The 20,570-nt window shown below is 39.6% G+C and overlaps 2 protein-coding genes and 1 pseudogene across 2 annotated transcripts; 2 read left to right on the top strand and 1 right to left on the bottom strand.

Annotated features, from left to right (window-relative positions):
* Positions 1–294: 294 nt before the first annotated feature.
* LOC138056166 (tigger transposable element-derived protein 6-like) lies at positions 295–2,055 on the top strand. Its single transcript, XM_068901994.1, has one exon. It carries the CDS (start codon positions 295–297, stop codon positions 2,053–2,055), a length of 1,761 nt encoding a protein of 586 aa, XP_068758095.1.
* A 3,139-nt stretch (positions 2,056–5,194) lies between these two features.
* Positions 5,195–6,025, top strand: LOC138056168 (uncharacterized; annotated as a pseudogene).
* Positions 6,026–7,189: 1,164 nt separating this feature from the next.
* On the bottom strand, positions 7,190–10,521 carry LOC138056169 (uncharacterized). The gene is made up of 3 exons (XM_068901995.1): positions 10,469–10,521; positions 10,092–10,271; positions 7,190–7,949 (listed from the first exon to the last, which is right to left on the bottom strand). The coding sequence occupies exons 1-3, from the start codon at positions 10,519–10,521 to the stop codon at positions 7,190–7,192; spliced, it is 993 nt and encodes a 330-aa protein (XP_068758096.1).
* Between the last annotated feature and the right edge of the window lie 10,049 nt (positions 10,522–20,570).

The raw sequence follows: 20,570 nt of genomic DNA on the forward strand, positions 1-20,570 counted from the left end.
GTCGGTAAGAGGTGTGAAAATTTTCCAGAACTCTTACAGAAAGCTAACATCATTTAAAAATACGAGTGCAGTATCAATTCTACCATAAAAATTCGTTTGCTTTATCGTGTTGATTGAAATACAGTATCTCTATCACTGTAGTTTGTAGTCGTGGATACTAACTGTATACAGTACACTGCTTCGTGTCATTTTGACAGATAACAATATAATCCCGTAATTCGCGTGTCAATCAGTGTGATTTTCTGCCATATTCAGTGCATTGGCGAGTTTATACACGTGTAGGTTGCTGTGAATATGTCATGCTGCAGTAACTGCGCGAACGTTACAAAATATATTTGTTTAACGTGCGAAAGGCCAGTTTGTAATAAGTCAAGTGATTGTTCGGTGTGGGCGGACGAGGAAAATCCAGGTTGGAAGGCAGGTATTGCTGTTGCCTGGTGTTTGCCCTGTTTCGACAAGAGAATTGCTGCTGAAAACCTGATCGGACATGAAGAATTCAAAGAAGAGGAGCTAGTCAATCGTCCAGAGCAGCAAGTGAATCAAATACAGGGGAGTCCTCAAGTGGAAACAGCAAGCAGCTCGAGTAAGGCGAAAAAGAAAGCAAGACAGGCTACAAACGATGGTCAGAGCCGCAAGTGTTTACCCCTAAGTGAGAAAGTACAAGTGATCCATGCCTCACAAGATGAAAAGCAAAGCATCAGGCAGCTGGCGAAGAGGTTCGCTTGTGGAAAAACTCAAATAGCAAAGATCGTTGCTGATAAAGAGAAAATTATGGATGAATGGATGTCCAATGGCAGCTCCACGATCAAACGAAACAACTTCGAAAAGTATGAAGAGATAAACCGCATACTGTGGGATTGGTATGTCAAGGCTAGAGCAGCAAACATCCCAGTGGATGGGCCTTTACTCAAAGAAGAAGCCAGGTTGATTGCCAAACAACTCGGCGTGACAACTTTTAAAGGAACAGAAGGCTGGTTTTCTAAGTGGAAGCAACGGCACAACATTGCGCAATTCAATATCGCTGACGAGGAAGGGGATGTTAGCAAAGACACGGTAGAAAGTTGGAGTGAACGTGTAAAAGAATTGACCAAGGGATATGCAGCTGCCGATATATGGAACGAAGACGAAACTGGGGCATTTTGGAGAGCGCTTCCAAGCAAGTCTCTCTCAGAGAAGGGAAAGCGATGTCGTGGAGGAAAAAACGCCAAGCAAAGGATCACTGTCGCTTTCTTTGTGAGCGCCGACGGAAGAAAGGATAGTGTTGTTCTTATCGGAAGCAGCAAGAAGCCCCGTTGTTTTGCAAACCTTGTAGATATTTCGCGCCCGTGTGGCGCTCAGTATTTCAGCAGCGCAAAGGCATGGATGAAAACTGAGATAACGGAAAATGTGATATCCAAGTTAAACAGCAAGATGAAGCGGGAAAATCGTAACATCATACTCTTTCTCGACAATGCTCCCTGTCATCCTCCCTCCCTAAAAGGCAAGTTTTCCAACATCCGAATTGAGTTCCTGCCGAAAAACACCACGTCACGCACACAGCCTCTTGACGCAGGAATCACCAAAACTTGGAAAACGTACTACAGGCGGAAGCTATTGCGATATGTTGCTGGCCAAATGGATGGAGAGAAAACTGCGAGTGAGATTGTCAAGTCCGCTAATTTGCTGATGGCTGTACAATGGGTGGTCAGCGCCTGGGAAGAGGTTCCAGCTGCAGTCGTCTCCAAATGCTTCAAGAAAGTTGGGATGTATCCTGTTGAAAATCTCAATGCTGAAGAAGATGACGAGACGTTAGAGGGAGAAGAATTGATGGATATTCCTGAATTGCTAAGCCATATTTCCCCAGGACTAGACATGTCAGCGTTCGATGACGAAGCTGAGGCCTTTGAGCCACCAGTGGATACCACACTTCCAAACTGGAGAGATACCGTACGACAAGAAATAATCGCTGCGTCTATCAACGAAGAGCAGGTGTATGAGATAATCGACGATGATGAGGAATATGACCAGCCCCTGCAACTTCTGCGGAACAGGCGCTGGAACTTGTTGGGAAGCTAGCGGCATTTTCTGACTGGTAAGGAAACGAGCCGCTAGTCCAGGCAATTACCAAGGTCAATGATGTCTTAGTAGACATGCGACTGAAGTCTCTATTGGCAAGGAGGCAGTCAACCATAACGGACTATTTCTCCTAACTGTCATAGGACCAAGCAAACCTTCTCTGTTCACGATATAGCTTTTGGACGACAGCAATAAGTCCTGTTGAACGTTTTATAAGAAGAGTTATGTTTTTAAGAAGCACCAAAGTTACATTTATAGACGGCAACAATAACTCCCGTTGAACGTTTTATAAGAAGAGTTATGTTTTTAAGAAGCACCAAAGTTACATTTATAGACGGCAACAATAAGTCCCGTTGAATGTTTTGTTAGAAGAGTTATGTTTTTAAGAAGCACCAGAGTTACATATATGGACGGCAGCAATAAGTCCCGTTGAACGGTTTGTTAAATGTAGAAGAAATACTGTATACATGTTTTTTCGAGTTTGAACATTTGACATCAATAGAGTTTCGCTTTATACAGTATCTTCAGTTTCTATTTTTGTCTACGCAATAAAACACAATTAACACCCGCTAATTAACTCTCCCGTAAGCGGACATCCACCCTATTTTTCTTTGGTGTCCGCTTACGGGAATAATTCTCGTAAGCGGACGGCTCTACTAACGGACATGTTTTTCAATTCCCGAGGATGTCCGCTTACGAGAGAGTTGACTGTAAAACATTGTGATTTTGAGGGCACAGTTCTTTAGAAAGAAACAAGTGCCTCCTCCCTTTCAAATAACTACTCCTCTTTTGTCTCAGAAAATTAATACGTGCCACAGGCACCATTACATTCAAGCATTTATGGTATCTGCATTGTTTTTAGGTTTCAAGTTTCAGCTTTGAATAAAAGATGACACCCTTCCTTAAGCAGTTCATTGCCGTAAAGGGTACCAAGGTTAACTTTGTTTGATTGTTTATTTAAAAAATATATGTGTAAGAAATTATTGTAACCTGAAGTTAACCTTGAAAATGCACACACACTTATTGACACTACATTGTAAGTTGTTTGGTAGTTTATGTACTTCATAAAGTACTAGTCAATCCTTCACGCAAAGCAGATTTCCTTCAAACTTACATTATTTAATCTTTTGTCTGAAAAAAAGAATATATACAAGCTTTGTTGTAAAGCAGCTTAGCTGAACGGCATTGTTTTTACATAGGTACTGCAAATCTTCATGAGCTTATGGACCTACTGGTGAATTCATGATATCCTTGGAGATCACCCAAGCTCTGATGCATTCTGGGCAATCATCAATGCCTCACATTGGGCCATTGATAAACAAATAACTGACAGCAATTCATCTCATTTGTTACAACACCTGCTTGAGAATGAAATTGTTTACTCTAGAAAGATGGAAATTGATCAGCTTTCTGAAGGGTTACAAGTTTTGGGGTTGTTGCAGGTAATACTAAAAAACCCTACTGTCTGTTATGAATTGCTGTGTTACAATCCCAAACTGAAGTTGGCTGCTGAAAAAGTTCTCAGTCAAGTTCTTCTACTAGAAACAGCCGATTTTCGTGAAAAGCAAAACTATAATTGGTTTTTGAAGTTTGTGAATTCAGCAAATGAAGAAATGCTGGTATCTCTCCTCCAGTTTATCACTGGACACAGGTCCATTCCTCCCCGGGGCTTGCCTCACCAACTCTGCATCACTGCCTAAGTCGGTTGCATGCTTAGCAGTCCTAAATTTGCGAACAGTTCATTCATCAGAGAAGAAATTCATGGAGAGCTTAACAATAGCATTGCAGTGTGAAAGTCAAGGACTTGGACCTGCATGAAAGGAGAAACTCTTATGTCATTATAAGAGTAAGCCAGAAAAAAAACTCTCTTGTTGATCTTTGTAAGACATCTCCAAACAAGGCAAGATGTGTCTTTACTCTTCAGTCTTTATTGACCATATTTGTTGTTGTTATGTTAGCTGTGATCCAAATGAAGCTTACTCAGTGACTTTTTATTGGCTGAGACTTGATTGTTAATCAATAATTATCCAAAGTTAATATTGGTAGGTTGTACTTGTATTAGTCATTGCAGTGTGCTGTTTGTCTTTTGCCATGATTGAAGGTTAACCCTGTCATTCCTAGACTGAGATATGGCGACAACATATGCCATTCTAACTTTTGCATCTGACACTATTCGAAAGAAATCTCTTTGGCAGAAATTTCGCCTACTACTATTGAAACAATTATAAGCATTTTACAGAAAGAATTTATCGGAGGAAACGTTTACTTTTCCACTATTAAGAGTGAAAGATTGCCTCCACCAACTGCACAATGGTTTAAAAACCTTAGGCCTGATTTTTTTATTTGAGGAAAGAGGAGAGCTATGGCACGCCCAGGAGGCTATGTAAGCAGTCAACAAGTTGTAAATATATGTCAATTCCGAAAGTTTGGCTATTAGCCATTGGGGTGATCTCCATCGGGTGATGCTGTAGCTGTTCTGAAGAAATAGACAGGTCACCTTCTGGGACTTCTACTGCACCAGTGTCAGATGAATCTCTACCCCATGCTTGATTAGGCAAGGGCCCATCATGATCAATGCCATAATGTTCAATTTCATGCTGCAGGAAATAAACAAGTCATAGATAATGAAGGGGTTTGTGGAATAATAGGGACTTTAAGATACGAGGACGCGGTGGTTTCTGGAACGTCGTAACCGAGGAAAGCCTGGGCCGAGAGCGGCGTTGTAAGCGCGGGAAAAATGAAGTTAAGAGCTGCAACGCGACGAAGAACAACACAACTTGAGACACAGCAAGTCTCGTCCAAACTAAACGCCATGAGCTCGTTTAAAGCAGTTCAAGAAATGCTGCTTTTCTGTTTGGAAGAGAAAATTATCGATGATGAAGAATTTGCGAGCTACGAGCAATATACGCCACAAAATCTTCCATTTCCTCACTGTCAATATGATACATTTTCTTTGTTGAACAAGGATCCTGCGGAATGTAAAGCAGATTTTCGAGTGGAAAAGGCAGATATTCCATTGCTCATTGATGCTTTAAGAATGCCTTCAGAATTTGTTTGCGGGAATGGCACAGTTTGCGATGCAACAGAGGGCCTGTGTATACTGCTGAAAGGGTTTGCATATCCATGTCCTTATTCGGACATGATACCAATTTTTGGTAGATCAGTTCCAGAGTTAAGTATCATCAGTAATGAAATCACAGACTGGCTATATACCAACCATGGCCACAGAGTTACTCACTGGAATCATCGTATTTTGAGCCCAGCAATGCTCGATGTCTACGCCACAGCAATTTACAGGAAAGGAGCCGCCCTTGAAAATTGCTTCGGGTTTATAGACGAAACAGTGCGCCCTATCAGCCGACCTATCATAAACCAGAGAACCGTGTATAAGGGACACAAACGCGTTCATTCACTTAGATTCCAGTCTGTGGCACTTCCCAACGGTTAATTGGTCATGTCTATGGTGCTGTGGGTGAGCAAAATTCATGTTACTACTATTTTTTCCAGTTCTCAAACGTTTCGTTTTTATTTTCCTACAATTTTGTTTTTATATTCAGAAGGAAGAATGCACGATGCTAGGATGTTGGCCGTGTCAAATCTCTACTATGAACTGGAGAATTTTGCCTTTTCCCCCACCAGAGCAGAAATGTGTCTTTATGGCGATCCCGCTTATCCGCTAAGAGTTCATCTCCAAGCACCATTTTGCATTGGAATTTTGACCAGAGATATGGAGATTTTTAATAATTCAATGAGTGCAGTCCGTGTTTCTGTGGAATGGTTATTTGCTGATATCATTCATTATTTCAAATTCCTGGACTTCAAGAAGGACTTAAAGATAGGACTAAGCCAGGTTGGCAAGATGTACATTGTTTGCGCACTACTTAGAAACGCCCTAACCTGCCTTTATTCCAACTCTACCGCTGAACACTTTGGCCTTGTACCCCCCACGTTGGATCACTATTTCAGTTAGGTTTCTAATAAGGACAAAGGGAGTGTCCCTTACTTATGGAAAGGGAGGCATCTGGGAAAATAGAGGCACTGTAAAAGTTTCATACCCTTGTATGTGATGATAGGGTCCAAAATGGTTAGAATGTTCCTTAAGAACAGGGAAATTTGACCCGGATGGGTAGTAAAAGTTGTAATTAAGTTATCCCATTTACTGCCTCCCTCCCATGAATAATAAAATATTGATCTGCAGGAAAACAATTTTGCAAACTATGAGGTCTATGAGGAATAATATAACAGTAACAACAACAAACTTTATTAGAAAATTCTGCACTTGCAGAGATCAGACATAAAGGGAAAAACGCCCCAGTTGATATTAAATTTTCAGAAAAAGTCAGTTTGTAACATCATCTCCATAAACAAGGAAGAAAGTAATAAATCTGGTAGTTGAGTCACCCCACGTCATAAAAATAAAATCACTTCATAAGAACAATTTTCAATCTAGGAGATCAACTCTAAAACAACAACAACAACAACAACAACAGGGGTTAAATGCTATATAATGGTTTCAAGTCTTAAGCCCCAGTCTAATTGACTTGGAAGAAGAAAGACATAGGAAAAAGTTATTGTCACATCACCACCAAAAACTGGGAGTAATGTAATAAATTAGGTGGATCAGAGTACAGTAATTTACCACTCAACCCAGGGTAACTGAAACGACTTAGAATATCAAAACAAGCTTTGCAAAGTTGGCAACAGCTATAGCCATAAAAAAAGGTTCCTGCCTCCCTAATTTCAGGCGTTCAAAATCTGAAACAGAGCAGCAGAAAAATACTAACGGTAATAAAAATAAACCACACTGCCTTCCAAGGGAACACAAGAGAACTTACGAGTGCATTAAACAATAGAAGGCCAGGGGTGCATGGAGAAAATCCCTAAGATGACTTAAAAGAAAATTTGAGATGTAAGGAACATAAAATAACTCCTAGTATTTTAAACGTCCCCCCTCCCCATCCCTCGTATATTGGGTTTGGGTTATTTTCTAAGCACAACTGCAATGGCATAGGAATATGCTTGAATGAACATAAAATTATATTCCAGATCTCAATCAAAATGCAATTCAAAACTTTGTCAGAAAATCAACTGAAAAGTCACTTAGGGATTTATCTTACATCTTGTTGATAAGTAATTATTTATTTACGATACGCTCCATAATGTCCAATAACGCCTTTGTTTGCTGCTGCTGTTGTTGCATCATGAGCAGTGTTTGTTGACTCTGTTGTTGCTGTTGCTGCAACACTATCTTTAGAAGCTGACTCTGATGCTCTTGGAATTGCTTCTGTGCATTTGCAGAAACTTCCATTTGTTTTTTCTCAAACTCCTGTTGATCTCTCCTCAGCTTCAACTCCTCCTGTTTAAGCTCGTAGTTAATGTCAGCTCTTTGTGACAGATAAGAAATTGCACTGCTGCCACTGCGTCGTGGTCGCTTACTTTGATTGTCCTCCATCCCATCTGATTGCCTTTTTTGAGTATCATTCAATTTTTCCATTGCTTTTAACCTGATATCTTCAGCTTTTGCTCGATCACTCTCTATTTTTCGGCTCTTCTCCCGGCCAGTTTCTTGTTGCTCTGCCTCTGCACTTTCTTCCAGGGCAATTATTTGCTCTAACAGGTTTTCCAACTCTGTCGGCTCATCAGGTACAATACCACTTGCCTTTTCTTCAGCTCTCAATTTCTTTTTATGCCTGTTTTGCAATATTTCAAAATGATCTCTAACAGATCGCTTGTCAACATTAAATGCCATACAGGAACAATTATTCAGTGTTGTAGCCACTTTATCCCAAATTGTACTTCGTTGTGTTGAGCCCTTTTTTGTAGTGAATGGATTAAGATTAAGAATTTCACGGCATAGTATCAAATCATGATCTTTGGTCCAAAACATTACTGAACTAAAGTAAAAAAAAGTGAATAAGTGAAGGTATACACAAACTGATTTTTCTGTTCCCTGTACATCACTATACATGTACATCACATCTTGAATTTCAAGTCTACAGTGTCCCCATTTAGGGCTTGTATATATCTGTCCTGATTCAACATAGCCAGTGGAGAGTTAAGAGTTGGCAATAACTAGAACTTAGCTCGGGGGACTGATCCAAGGCCTGCTCATACCTGAAAGCGGGCCAACCTATCAGAGAGCTTGAGGCTGCAGCATAACTGGGCTGCCAAGTCTAAAGCGAGACCCTACACTGGGGAAAACAAGAAACCCACCACCCCCTTGCCAGAGAGGAATTTACTAGATAACCCAAAATTTCCAGGGGTTGTTAGTTCATTGACTGGGCTATCCAACACAGCTGTGCTTGAGGTTGCCCCTCCCTAGCCTCAAATTTCTCAATGGAGAGCCATGCTTTGTCTGCACAAATATACTTATTAATTATATGGATTTTGTACCACACTTAAACAAAGGTATCCCAGGGTGGATCGGGTTGCTAGCCAATCTTCCAAGATCTACCAAAACAACGTTAACTCAATCTCTGATAAAATATTTTTACTTAATTAAAGGTGAAGTCTGTGTGTTTTCTGGGAAGCTCACATATGTGTTTTATTTCTAAGCACATTTGCAAAACTACAGTATGTGTATGCAGGGAAATAAGTACGATTTTGTTTATTGCAAAATGGATGGAGAAGTCAAAACCAGACTTTGTAATTCCTCCCATCTCTAACATGTTAAAATTTTATCTGCAGAATAATCTTACAATTACGGCGCTTCAACTAGAACGTAAATCAATTTCCAAAACTATTTAGAGACATCGGATCCTAAATTTCGCTACAAATTTACCCAAACCTAAAGCTTAAATCAAAGGGTTGGCCAAACCTATCATTATTGTACGCAGTAATTTTCACAGAAAGCAGAAAAACACTAAAAAAAGAAGATCCCACCGACACATGAGGAATTTAGGCCAAACTAAAGCTTACCTCGGAGGTTTGGTTGAACTTGAACATGTTGAAGGCTCTGCGAGTGTGCAACCTAAATAAAAACGCCAATAGCGTTAAAATAGCATGAGTTTCCACGCTTATCTTTCCTTGAAAAGCATAAATATAGTTCTAATTGCTATATCTAAAAGTTAAATGGCGAATACATCAATTTCTTTGAAGTAATATAAAGCTGACTACTCACGTTTTGTCCACAACACCAAAGTGCTCAGGTTGACGTTCCAGACGTCAGCTCAACGCAATGACAAGCCAACATGAGCATGCACAGAATGCTCGTCTCCGAAAAAATTACTTCCAGCCGCGTATTGTAGACATCGCGTCTTCTATCTCAAAGTCCCTTATACCCCCAATTGATCCACTATCTAACCCAATTCTCTTTTTCATTCAAAAGCATATAGAAATGTTAAAGTTTTTCAGAAGTCAGTTAAGGTGTTATTCCAGGCACCCTTCATTAGTTGATAACACATCTGTTTTATGACAAGAACCACCTAGTGATCTCTAGCCGTACAGTAGTACAATACATCTGTTATATTTGTCAAGATTTTTTGTTAAGGTTTAAAGAGCCCAACATCTAAGTTATGAACATTCTTTTTTAACATGTTGCTATTGTTCTTCATCTTGTTGCATGTTGATAAATTACAATATTATTCGAGATTAAAGTTATTTTTTGAGAATTGCTTGGACAGCCTTGTGTATACTCGGGATAACTGAAATAAGAATTTGCAACTTTACCACAATATCACAATTTACCTGCTCCAAATGCAAATCAATCAGTTCTTGACGAAGACCCCAAACCCAAAGCTGAGCTGGAGACATATTGCCCGTGGTCGACAATGGATGATGATTCCATCCCTCAGCAAAAACCCTTAGACTACTGTTGATCCTCTCTTTAAACACATATCTAAGTGCAAACAAATGAACATCATTTCCTATGTCAAGTAGCCCCTCGTTTTCCATGTACCGAAAGAGGCTGTAAAATATAATAGAGACATCCACTGAAAACGTCTCGCCAGAGTCGTTCTATTCGTTGGTTATGGCAGCTCCTTCCAGCAATGAAGCTGCCTCTATCAGGGCCTCTTAGGGGATGAGTGAACATAAACCAAGCAATGTCGACATTTTCTACTCCTTTGTCACCACGAACTCTGGAAGGCAATCCAAAAACTTCTACTGCATCAAGGAACATTTTAAGAACTGTCTGAGCTTTGCTGTCACAATTACATCGGAGGTATGTAATCTGGCGTGAATAGCCATCAATTCCACCATGGACAACAAAACCCCATCTAAGAATTCAAACAAATGTGGTCTCAAGGTCTTACAATAATAAATAATTTATTGTCCTTTGCATGCCTGGATAGTATGCAATCAGATATTCAGAATTTTAACCTTTTCTTGCCACTTTCCTTCTCATCTGTTCATGTGTCATGCTAATTGCACAGATTTAAGTTCAAAGTGCACTTTAATAGTTGTAGAGACTTACCTGATGAGTTTATGATTCCCATCAATGTGCCAAAGGGATAAGGGTGATCTCATAGTGTAAATTCATCTTTCAACTGCAGTAAAGTGAAGGGTGCACATCAGAATTCCCTCCGGACAAACACGTCCCATGCTGTCTTGAATCCGACGCCACCGGACATGTAGTCCTTTTGCTCTCAAAAAGCCACGCATTCTTCTGTATCCACAGTTGGGGAACATTGCCAAAATATTAAAGCTAAACAAAAAAACACATTTCACGTAAGTACTAAGTGAAATGCTATTATTTTGTTGCTCTAATGACATGCAAGTGACATAAAAACGTGCAAGCAGACTAAATTGGTGCAAAAGGTTTGTGTCAAGCCCTGCCCATGAAGTCTCCTTGCTTTCCTATCATGGTTGACGAACCCAATTTAAAAAATCACTTCTGTATTAAAATACAAAGTCTACTACGACCTTTCTGGATGATAATTACCTTTTATCAACACCAGTTATATCACGTAATTCGCACATGTGACGTGGGCACTTCAGAAAGTACATGTAGTTATTACAAGTACAACAAATTTTATCTTTCTAGCCTGGCATGATGCCTTATATAAGCCCATAGCAGTGAAAAATGGGTATAACCACATCAACACTGTCTAACAGGCTTTCTTGAGAAGAACACTATAAAAACAGATCATATAAATTCACGTTAAGAAAATGTGAAATGATAGATTTATTCATATTCTATTTTCAATTTTTTCACCTGCATATTGACTAACATACAGAAAAGAAAACATATAGCCTAGCTTTTAAGAACCTGTTAGACTATTAAAGATTGTACACTTATTACCCTTTTGCATAAGAACCTGTTTTACCCTAGAACTTTGTAACAGGCTCTTATTTTGAGAACTAATTCCTTAAACACAGAATACTGATGAATTTACGGAACAATCTCAGTAAAATGTATCACCTTTGTCCCAGAAGGAACATAACTTTGTATAAACTTCATAAATGGCTTAAACATGCTGGGATTAATTAACAATTATTGGCCGAAGGCGAAATGATTATCGGTGAATATTCTCGTCTCGGGTGAATATTCACCGATAATCACTGAGCCTGAGGTGAATAATTGTTTTAGTATAAATACACAGGTGATTATTTCAAAAAAGCGAAAAAACAGAAACATTTCAAAGCGAAAATATTTTATTTCCTCTTCAAAAGCGCAGGTCACGTTGTTACGTGAAAGTTGTGCAGTGAAGCGACATAAATTTGCAAAGTCTCTCATTCATTCATAACTGACAAACAAACTGTGTCAGATTGCAAAAGATGTGTAAAGTCTGAAAATTTTCCCACATTTTGCACAGAAAACGTTAACGTGAGTTTGCCAAGTTAATGTTAAAATTGAATGAGCAATTATTGAAAGAACCAGAAGGTAAAATGGCGCCAGGATTACAACCATTTTCGATAAGAAAATTCTCTTGTTGAGAACTGAGGTAGGTCTGTCTTGGGGCTGAAGCATCGCCAGAGCCGATGGCTGGAGCCGTAATTGCCAGTCTTGAGTCTTGAGTTGGACCTGTGATATCAAGTTGCTGTTTTTCCTTGCCCTCGATAAAGGAAGAGAGGGCCGAAGACATATCTTTGAACTGGTCAAGTGTTGGTCTTTCACAGTAGCTCTGGATGCTTGTGTCACTTCGGTGACCTGTGACTGCTTTAATTCTACGGGTCTCAATGTTGTTGGATGACAGAACTGTGACGGTGGTTGCTCTCATCGAGTGGTTGGTTAAATATGGTGAAATTCCAGCTCTGGTGGTCATGTTTCTCAACATATTCTCGAGGGTGTTGTGGCCAAGCTTACAGGCGGAATACCAAACTGTACAAGTATCCGAACTGAATTTGGCACTTAAATCTCTTGGCTTTTGGAAGAAAGCTTCGTTTTCAGGATTCAGGTGTGACAGGTATACCTTGATAAGCTCAACTGGACATCTTTCCATACCTGGTTTTGAAAAACTCTTCCCGTCTAAATAATCTTCTGTTGCTTCAAGGCCCCCAGTGTGATTCTTCGTTGTTAGGACAGTTCCCAGCTCATTTCTGTTCAATTGGAAGTATTCTTCGCCATTGGTGGTCTCTATTAGGTGAAGCATTGATTCTCTCTGCCTCTTTTTCCAAAGTACAGGGAAATGGAAAACCAAGCGGTTTGAAGTAAGGCGCGAGGGTCATTTGTTGTTGACGTAGCAAGTTCGCCTTTCTCGTACAGCTTTTGGACGACCTCTCTTGTTAATGGCGCTTTGTGAACCGTTGCCGATATTTTGCCTGAGCTTGACAGATGTTTAAGCTAAGCATTCAGTGTTTTATTGGCCTCGTGAAACTCTGTGTTGCTGCAAATACTGAATTGCTTGTTGTACGGAAGTGACTTCAAATGCCAGTCAATTGCAGCTCGGATCGAGAGTAAACTTGATTTTTTGTAATAACTTCCGTCTCCTTTCCTCGCTGACACAAAGAATTTTGACAAGCATTTGTTTAACTCTGTGACTTCCATATTTTCAAACTCTGTTGTAAACTCGCTTTGATGTTTAAACCATTCTGAGAAAAAAATGTTGAAAATGTAAATAGTTTGTTGTCAGAACTTTGTAACTTTAAACATTATCGGTTAAGAAAACATGAAAATTCACTTTTGATACCTTTGAATAGCTTATCACCAAATTTGGTAGCCTCTTTGGTCGATTTAGGGACAGCGTTTTCTTTAAAATTTGCAATTTCATCTTCACTTACAGTGGCAAAACGAGTACTGGCAGCCATTTTGTTCGTCAAGGTGATTATCAGCTGATAATCCGAAATAGCGAGCAAATAAGAGCGTGCGATTTTGTATAATCACCTTTGTATTTATACTAAAGGGATTTACACTAATAAGCCACACCCACCAATGACAAACACTTCATTTACTTTGAAAATAATAACCTGTTTAAGAAATTTCCAATTAAGCACCATTCCATAATGAAATTCTTACCCTAGCCTGGAAAATCTTATACGTGGGTTTTTACTATACATGTATCGGACGTTAGAATAAAATGTTTGTGCACATGTACATCAATGTTCACAAATGATCTTTTGATCAGTAATGTTATAAACCTTACTGACCTTTAAATGGTTCTATAACAGACAAGCAATGTCATACATAATGATAACTCTGCTTCTGGTGTTCTCATGAAGACTTCAAAGTTTTTTAAGCTCATAAACAGAATATGAAATCCTGCAGAGAGAGAAAAATAAATCAACAAAAACAGTATGTCCTCACAATTCCTCATGTTAATGGGATACATTAAATTTTTGTATTAACTTTCTCATTTGACACAACTTGTAGTCAAGACATAATTATACTGGTACATATACATAAACTGGTATACAATAGTCATGTGACTTAATAATTGCTCATCTCCTCTTACCTCTCTGAAAACACGAAAATGCGAAAGAAATGCTTATTCTTACATGTCTATTTCATAAGAATAAACAAGTATTTGTTACATCATTACAAACGTAATGTACATTACTCCTTACCTTTCACCATGCTTTATGTTATGAAATCCCTTAGGAAAATCATGTCTCCATACTCGACCAAAAGCACCTTTCTCATCAAAAAGCTTGTTTTTTCCCTTGGATCTCAAAGCAGAGAGAACCCTTGCAAAATGAATTTCTAGCTTTCTGTCAAGGTCTGGAAATTTCTAGAAATTTCTAGAATTTGACAGCTTTCTTCCAGAATCAAATTCCAGCTTTTTTCCAGAAAAGATTTTTCTAGTTTCTGCAAGCTTCAAAAGCTGGAAATAGCTGGAAATAGCTGCTGCTAGTTTGAAAAATCAGAAACTGTCAGCTTTTTCCAGGTTTAATTTCTTTCAGAAAACTGGAAAAAACTAGAAAAGATCCAAATTTCTAGCTTCTTCTAATTTTGTAGGCTCTGAACCTAAACTGCTAGTTCATGAACTGGAGAGCATTTTACATAAATGTATCGCCAATTGTCATTAATTATAGACACAGCTCGATTCTTGAGCTTTATTTAGTCATTCCTCAAGTGACAACTCTCCGGTCAAAACCAAGAGGAAAGTCTACACAAACATGGGTGATACGTATCTTTTATTTTGTGTGGTTGATTAGAAAGTGATCAAATTCATTAAAACTTTGTTATATCCTAACAGTTACACTGTGCCAAAACTGCTTAGAACTACGTAAAAATGTCCATCTCTTGTTTGGTGTACCTTTCTTTATGGCATACGCCTTTCCAGTTTATGGTTCCTTTAATGCTTGCAAGGTTAATGAAACTTTAACAAACTTATGGTTCTAAATACAGAAATCAAGCCAACATATAGTTTGCCTTACATGTTAACGACAGTGACCACAAAAATTTGGAGCTCTTGATACCTATACATGGTTTGAATTTCCAGAGAGATATAGAAGTTTTTCCAGTACACAGTCCACTGGCACAACTGTGTGCTGGTCCTCTTCACCTGCAATTCTTAGGAGATGACATGGCTTCTCAGACACCAGAAATGGGTTTGCAAAATCTAAAATAATCGGCTTTACCACAGCAAAAACAGTTTTTGAATTACTTTCATAAAGAAAATACTGTACAAAGGCCATGCTCAATAAGAACTGCATATCCATAATGTTTTTTCATCTTTTCATACAATCTTGAATAAATAACACGCCCATTGATGATAACACGCTTTGCTTCCTGAAAGTCAGGCCTTGTAATACAAAGAAAGTCAAGTAATAAGGAAGCTTGTTCCTTATTAGGCCACTTCCTTAGAGCTCCAGCAATTTGACAATTTGAGGCTGTTTCCACATTACGCAGTCTCCTCTCCCCAGAAAGCATTTTCAGCACAAACAATTGAATTTCCTTGTCAGGAATTAAATGGCAATCAGCTCTGAGGCTCTTTTTGGGCATACAACATCTGACATTGATTCCCTGTTCCATGAACACTTTCCAGTAAGGCTCCATTTAAATCCTCAAATGGAAAGCAGGACCATGCCCAAAGTGGCCCCCATGATTGCATACATGTTACAAGGTGAGCGCCAACGTTGTGTACATTCAGACTACAATTTCCATCTCCCTAAAGAAGTTGGTGATCCTTGTAAAATGTAGATAAAAGATCTCTAGGCAAGTCAAGCATGTCTGGTGTTATGTTGTCACCAAGCAAAATATAAACACCTTCAACCAAACAAGCAAAATGTTCAAGGTACCTCTGAGGTAAGATTTCAATTAAGCATGGTATTGAGTAATAAAGCAACCGTGCTTGTAGTTCTGAAGCCTTGAAATAGGCACGACTTGTCTCCAGTTCTCTAGGAAACCTTTGAATAAAATCAGGAGGCTTCATGTCCTTCAGTCTTTTGTCAATGGCTTTTGTTCTGTTACCTATAAACCAGGGCTTTTTACATCTTGATGGGGACAACCAGAGTTTCGGCAATTGTTTTGTTACTCCGAGTAACACACCATGCATGTCGTCTGGGACTATACCAAACACGAGGTCAAACCCAGGGAGCTTTGCTAGCGGGGTAACATCATAAAATCCTTTAACTCTTGTATTATTTCCCACTGCAGATAGGGCATTCTCTCGAATACTGTCACTCGTGCGCACAGTAGCTGGTGGGTCTCAACCATAGACGCCATTGTGATGACTCATAGAGAGAAGATAAGCCTTCCCTTGCAAGTCTGTACTTCCTAATGATAGCATCAACTTTGGATGAAACGTGTTTAAGATAGTAAAGCCTTCACACTTTAAATTAATAAGGTCATCAGTAAACACTTCAAAAAACGTTGAAAACCATGGCTTTTTCCTTCCCTTGCCAGAGTCCCCAGAGAATTATATTTTTTTTGGAAAACCGTTCTTCTGGGGGAAGTTCATTAATGGCAAGAAAAACTGGCCACATATTGAACTTTGAAGACTTGTACAAGGGAATGCCATCTGTGTTGAAGAGCAAATTTAAGTGATCTTCACTGGTAAGAAATCCTCCATTTTGCTTAAATTTCTTACATTCTGTTCCATCAACAACGTCACTTATATTTGAAGAACTTGGCAATTTTTTGTACTGCTGGATTTTTGTCCAAATACCATCATGTTCCAGAAGTTTGGTTAACTGTTGCTCCATAGAAACTGTAACAAAGTATAGGTTTCTCTGCTTCTTAGCTTGACTTTGTAAATTCCACGATAGCGTAATCCTGTACATTGTCGTCCTTCGCCATCAACTGTGCTGCATTGGTAACTGTTGTCATCTTTTGGAAAGATGGTAAAACAGTTTCCACAATAATCATAAATGTTTGTGACACAGTTACCAAGTGCTTCATTAAGTTGAGTCAAGGTCAGAGAGTGCAGACTGTTATCCTCTGGGACAATTAGCTTCAAAAGATCTAGAAGGTAAACAGAAGCAGAGCCATTCAGTTTATGTTTGGCAGTGTACGAGAGAATGACAGACAGACAGACTGAGACTGTGTGTCTATTAAGAAAAACATTGCAGTTAAAAAAAAACTGAATTGCGCCTCTTTACAAGTAAGAAATATAAGAAATGATTTAAAACTACTACTATTATAAAATTACAAAGCGACTACTTTCAGAAATTACTTAAATGCTTCCCTCGCACTCTTAACTATGAATGAATTTGCAAATCTATTTGTCTTTACAAGAGGCGTGGCAAACCTCCTCTGCCTTCTCAGCTCATATGAGATAGAAACTGAGGGAGGCAGGAGGCTGGTAATCTTACTCCGTGGATCATTAACAATAGACTTAAACAGGTGTTCTGTTAACTTTTCCTGGTGGGCCCTGATGGACTCAAGCCCTGCTAACTGAAGGGCGTCCGAGTAGTGCACCATGGGAAAAATGCATGATAGGGCCCTCCTTTGCACTCTTTCGAGCTCGACTTGTAGATACTTTGGTAAACTGAAAGCGTACTCTAGTGAAGACCTGATACATGTGCAAAAATATGTTACAAGATCTGAAGTAGGAACGTGCGCATGCTTAAGTTGAATAAGAGTACAGTTTCTTAGACGCTTTTTTAACAAGTTCTTCTATGTGGTCGTTCCACGTCAGCGTATCATTGATTGTCAAGCCGAGTAGCTTTGTGCTCTGTATGGTTTTGATAGGAGTTCCGTCTATGCAAACCCTAGGGAGTTGCGGGGAGTCACGACTGAAGGATATAACTAACTCTTTAGTCTTCTCGCCATTAAGCTGGAACAAATTTTCCTTGGACCAATCAACCTTCTTGTGACTTGTTGGCCTTTAGGTATGTTCTCTGATACCGTAGTATCATCAACATATTTCCACATGTTGAAGATGCTTGGAACAGTCAAGTCATTAATCATCAAGAGAAAAAGCCAGGGACCCAAATTTGTCCCCTGTGGCACTCCAGACGGCACTGTGCCCCACTCTGAAACGCAGTCCTTCCCAAGTTTGACTCTTTGAGATCTTTCTGACAGGAAGTCAATCACCCTGTTGATTACACTATTAGGAATATTGACCCGCTTCAATTTGTTGACCAAACTCTTGTGGTCTATGAGGTCAAAGGCCTTTTGATAATCAAAGAGAAGGACATGCACAGAAGCACCGTTACCATCCGTTGCTTCGAGCCACTTGTGAATCGTACTAATGAGTGCCAACACGGTTGAAGAACCAGATATGGTACCAAACTGGTTAGAGTCAACTAGGCTCTCTAGGGCAGGTTTTATGTAATCAGAAACAATAAAGTCCTCACATATTTTCGAGAGGGTAGACATGAGAGAGATTGGACGCAGTTCCTTTTTTGGGTTGGTGACTTGCTTCACCTTGGGCAGGGGGATGACATCCGCAATTTTCCACATTGAGGGTAGTTTTTGCTCACTATATGAGGCGTTCAGGATGTTTTGAACGGGAGTAACTAGGATTTCGGTGTACTCCTTTAACACCCAGTTGGAAAGGCAATCCGGGCCAGAAGCTTTATGCTTATTCAGGTGAAGCAGGTTGTTGGACACTCTTTGCATGGACACCTCTAGGAACTCCGGATTCTCTTCTAGGGGCAATTGTAGAGCCGCACGCTCGCTGTCGATGGGCTTGTAAGGTTGAAGTGGCTCCAGTAATGCATGGTTGATGGAATTAGCAACTTCTGTTGGAGACAAGTTGTTATACTCAGGAACATTGAGGGAGGAAAATAGTGACGAATTTTGCTTTTTTGATCCACTGAGCTTATTCACTTCGCTCCACCACTGGCGCAGGTTGACACCTTTAAGATCTTTCACCTTAGAAGTGTAATACCATTTCCTTTCTTTATTTACTGCATTACGATAGTACTTGTACATCAGGCCTGATTTATTGGCGTGAAAAGCTTGCTGGCGCTTGCGTATTAGCTCCTTCAGCTTGACCAACATCCAAGGGGCGTCCTTTGGATAGACTTGGATTGTTCTCTCTGGCATGATATTACTCATGCCGATTTCAATCACTTCGTTAAAGACCTGGAGTTTTTCCTCACATGTAGGCTGGCTGATGACAACAGACCAATTGATACTACTAAAGTACCGACCAAGGCACATCTTATTGCTGTCTCTAATGTCCCTGATGGTAATGGACTTCCGAGTGTGTTTGGCTGGACGATAACTGTACAATGGTCTGAAAGGCCAAAGGGTGGAAAACATTCAGGAGTCAAGAAATGGTCGCCCAAGTTGGTTAAAACCAGGTCAAGCGTTGCATCGCCTCTTGTTGGAAATTTCACAAGTTGTTTCAATTTGAAATGACGCTGCAAGCGACCAGTATTCAAGCGGTTAAAATCGACGGTAATAATTAGCCCGCAGTTAGGAAACATGGTTTCTGCTGCTGTCAAACTGTCAAAAAGATGATTGAGTAGCTTCTGACCATTGGACTCCACCGGGCTTGTCCGGCCGGGGTAGTAAACAACAGCTAAAATCACGCACGAAAAACCGAAAGGAGATCTTGAGGGCATCAGTTTAACCCAAATAATTTCATGGTCGGTGCAGCATGTTAAGGTTTCCGCAAGTTCGTATTTTATGTCCTCTTTGATATACACACACACTCCTCCGTGGTCGAATGAAGAGCGGTCTTTCCGCATGATATTGTAGCCCTCAATGTTTACAACCCAATCGCTGTGTTCTTTAAGCCAAGACTCCACAATACATCCGATTTGAGCACGCTCAGTTTCTCCTTTTCAGTGAATTATTTCACAGAGTCACTACTGTATGTTGTTTGCAATTGATCTTCATCATCCTCAAAGTCTGAATCATCACTAGATGTTGACTCTGTTTCCATGTCAAAAAGATTTGTGTCCTTTCTTTGTTTAAACTCAGCACCATCTAGGCTATACGAACAGTCATTTAATGTGGAGGGTTCACCTTGCTCTGAAACTTGAGAATATTCAGATATCACAGGAAGTTCCTTTTCAACATCTGGGATATCTCCAGTAGTTTGTACATGTATATCTCCCTCTTCTGATTTAGAGGGACTCTCAGAAATAATTGAGTCATTGGCAGCAGCTGAGTCACTCATGTGGAGTGAATCTACTGGAGAATTTAACTTAGAAAAGCTCCAGTGGTCAACAAATGTGCCATCAGCAGAACGTTTTCTTCTCCACAATGTAGTTCGTGAATCAAGGTTTTGCTTCTGTCCTTGACCTAAAAGATCTGATTAAAAAGTACAGACCGAGTCTTAACATCCAATCAGACTCAATACGTGCTAAAGTATTCACTTGACTTTGGGTTTTCCTTTGTGTCAGATCACAGGCTTAGAGCAATAGACTATTGTTTTCAGTTAATTTTTTTCTACTAAGTTATGTAAATTTTCTTCATTTTCTTGATAATGATGACAGGATGTCATCGAAACGTCGAAATCTATGCCCTTTGTTATGGAAATAGCAAGGTTGTAATTGACAACACAACCTGCCGCTCTTATGCTTTTGATCAAGGGCAATGACTTTTTCGTCGATGCTCTCAGCTAACAAAGTTTTTGCTCTACAATACTTCCTTGGCAATTGCTCGAGGTCACTGTGGTGTTTTCGTTCCTTATTGTAAGATTTGACAAGTCCACGAACAGTAGACTCTGGTACAGAATACCGTCTTATTCCATGCGCAATTATCCATTTTGCAATTTCTGCTCACTGATATT

Source organism: Montipora capricornis, chromosome 7, assembly GCF_036669925.1.
Source record: "Montipora capricornis isolate CH-2021 chromosome 7, ASM3666992v2, whole genome shotgun sequence".
NCBI classification, from domain to species: Eukaryota; Metazoa; Cnidaria; class Anthozoa; order Scleractinia; family Acroporidae; genus Montipora; species Montipora capricornis.

Bases quoted from the DNA above. Each gene is read 5' to 3' on its own strand.
- LOC138056166 (XM_068901994.1), top strand. From the start codon at position 295: ATGTCATGCTGCAGTAACTGCGCGAACGTTACAAAATATATTTGTTTA.
- LOC138056169 (XM_068901995.1), bottom strand. From the start codon at position 10,521: ATGAGATCACCCTTATCCCTTTGGCACATTGATGGGAATCATAAACTC. The intron at 10,272-10,468 runs GTAAGTCTCTAC...TTGAATTCTTAG, and splicing joins GGGAATCATAAACTCATCAG to ATGGGGTTTTGTTGTCCATG. The intron at 7,950-10,091 runs GTTTATGTTCAC...TTTTTACTTTAG, and splicing joins GAAAATGTCGACATTGCTTG to TTCAGTAATGTTTTGGACCA.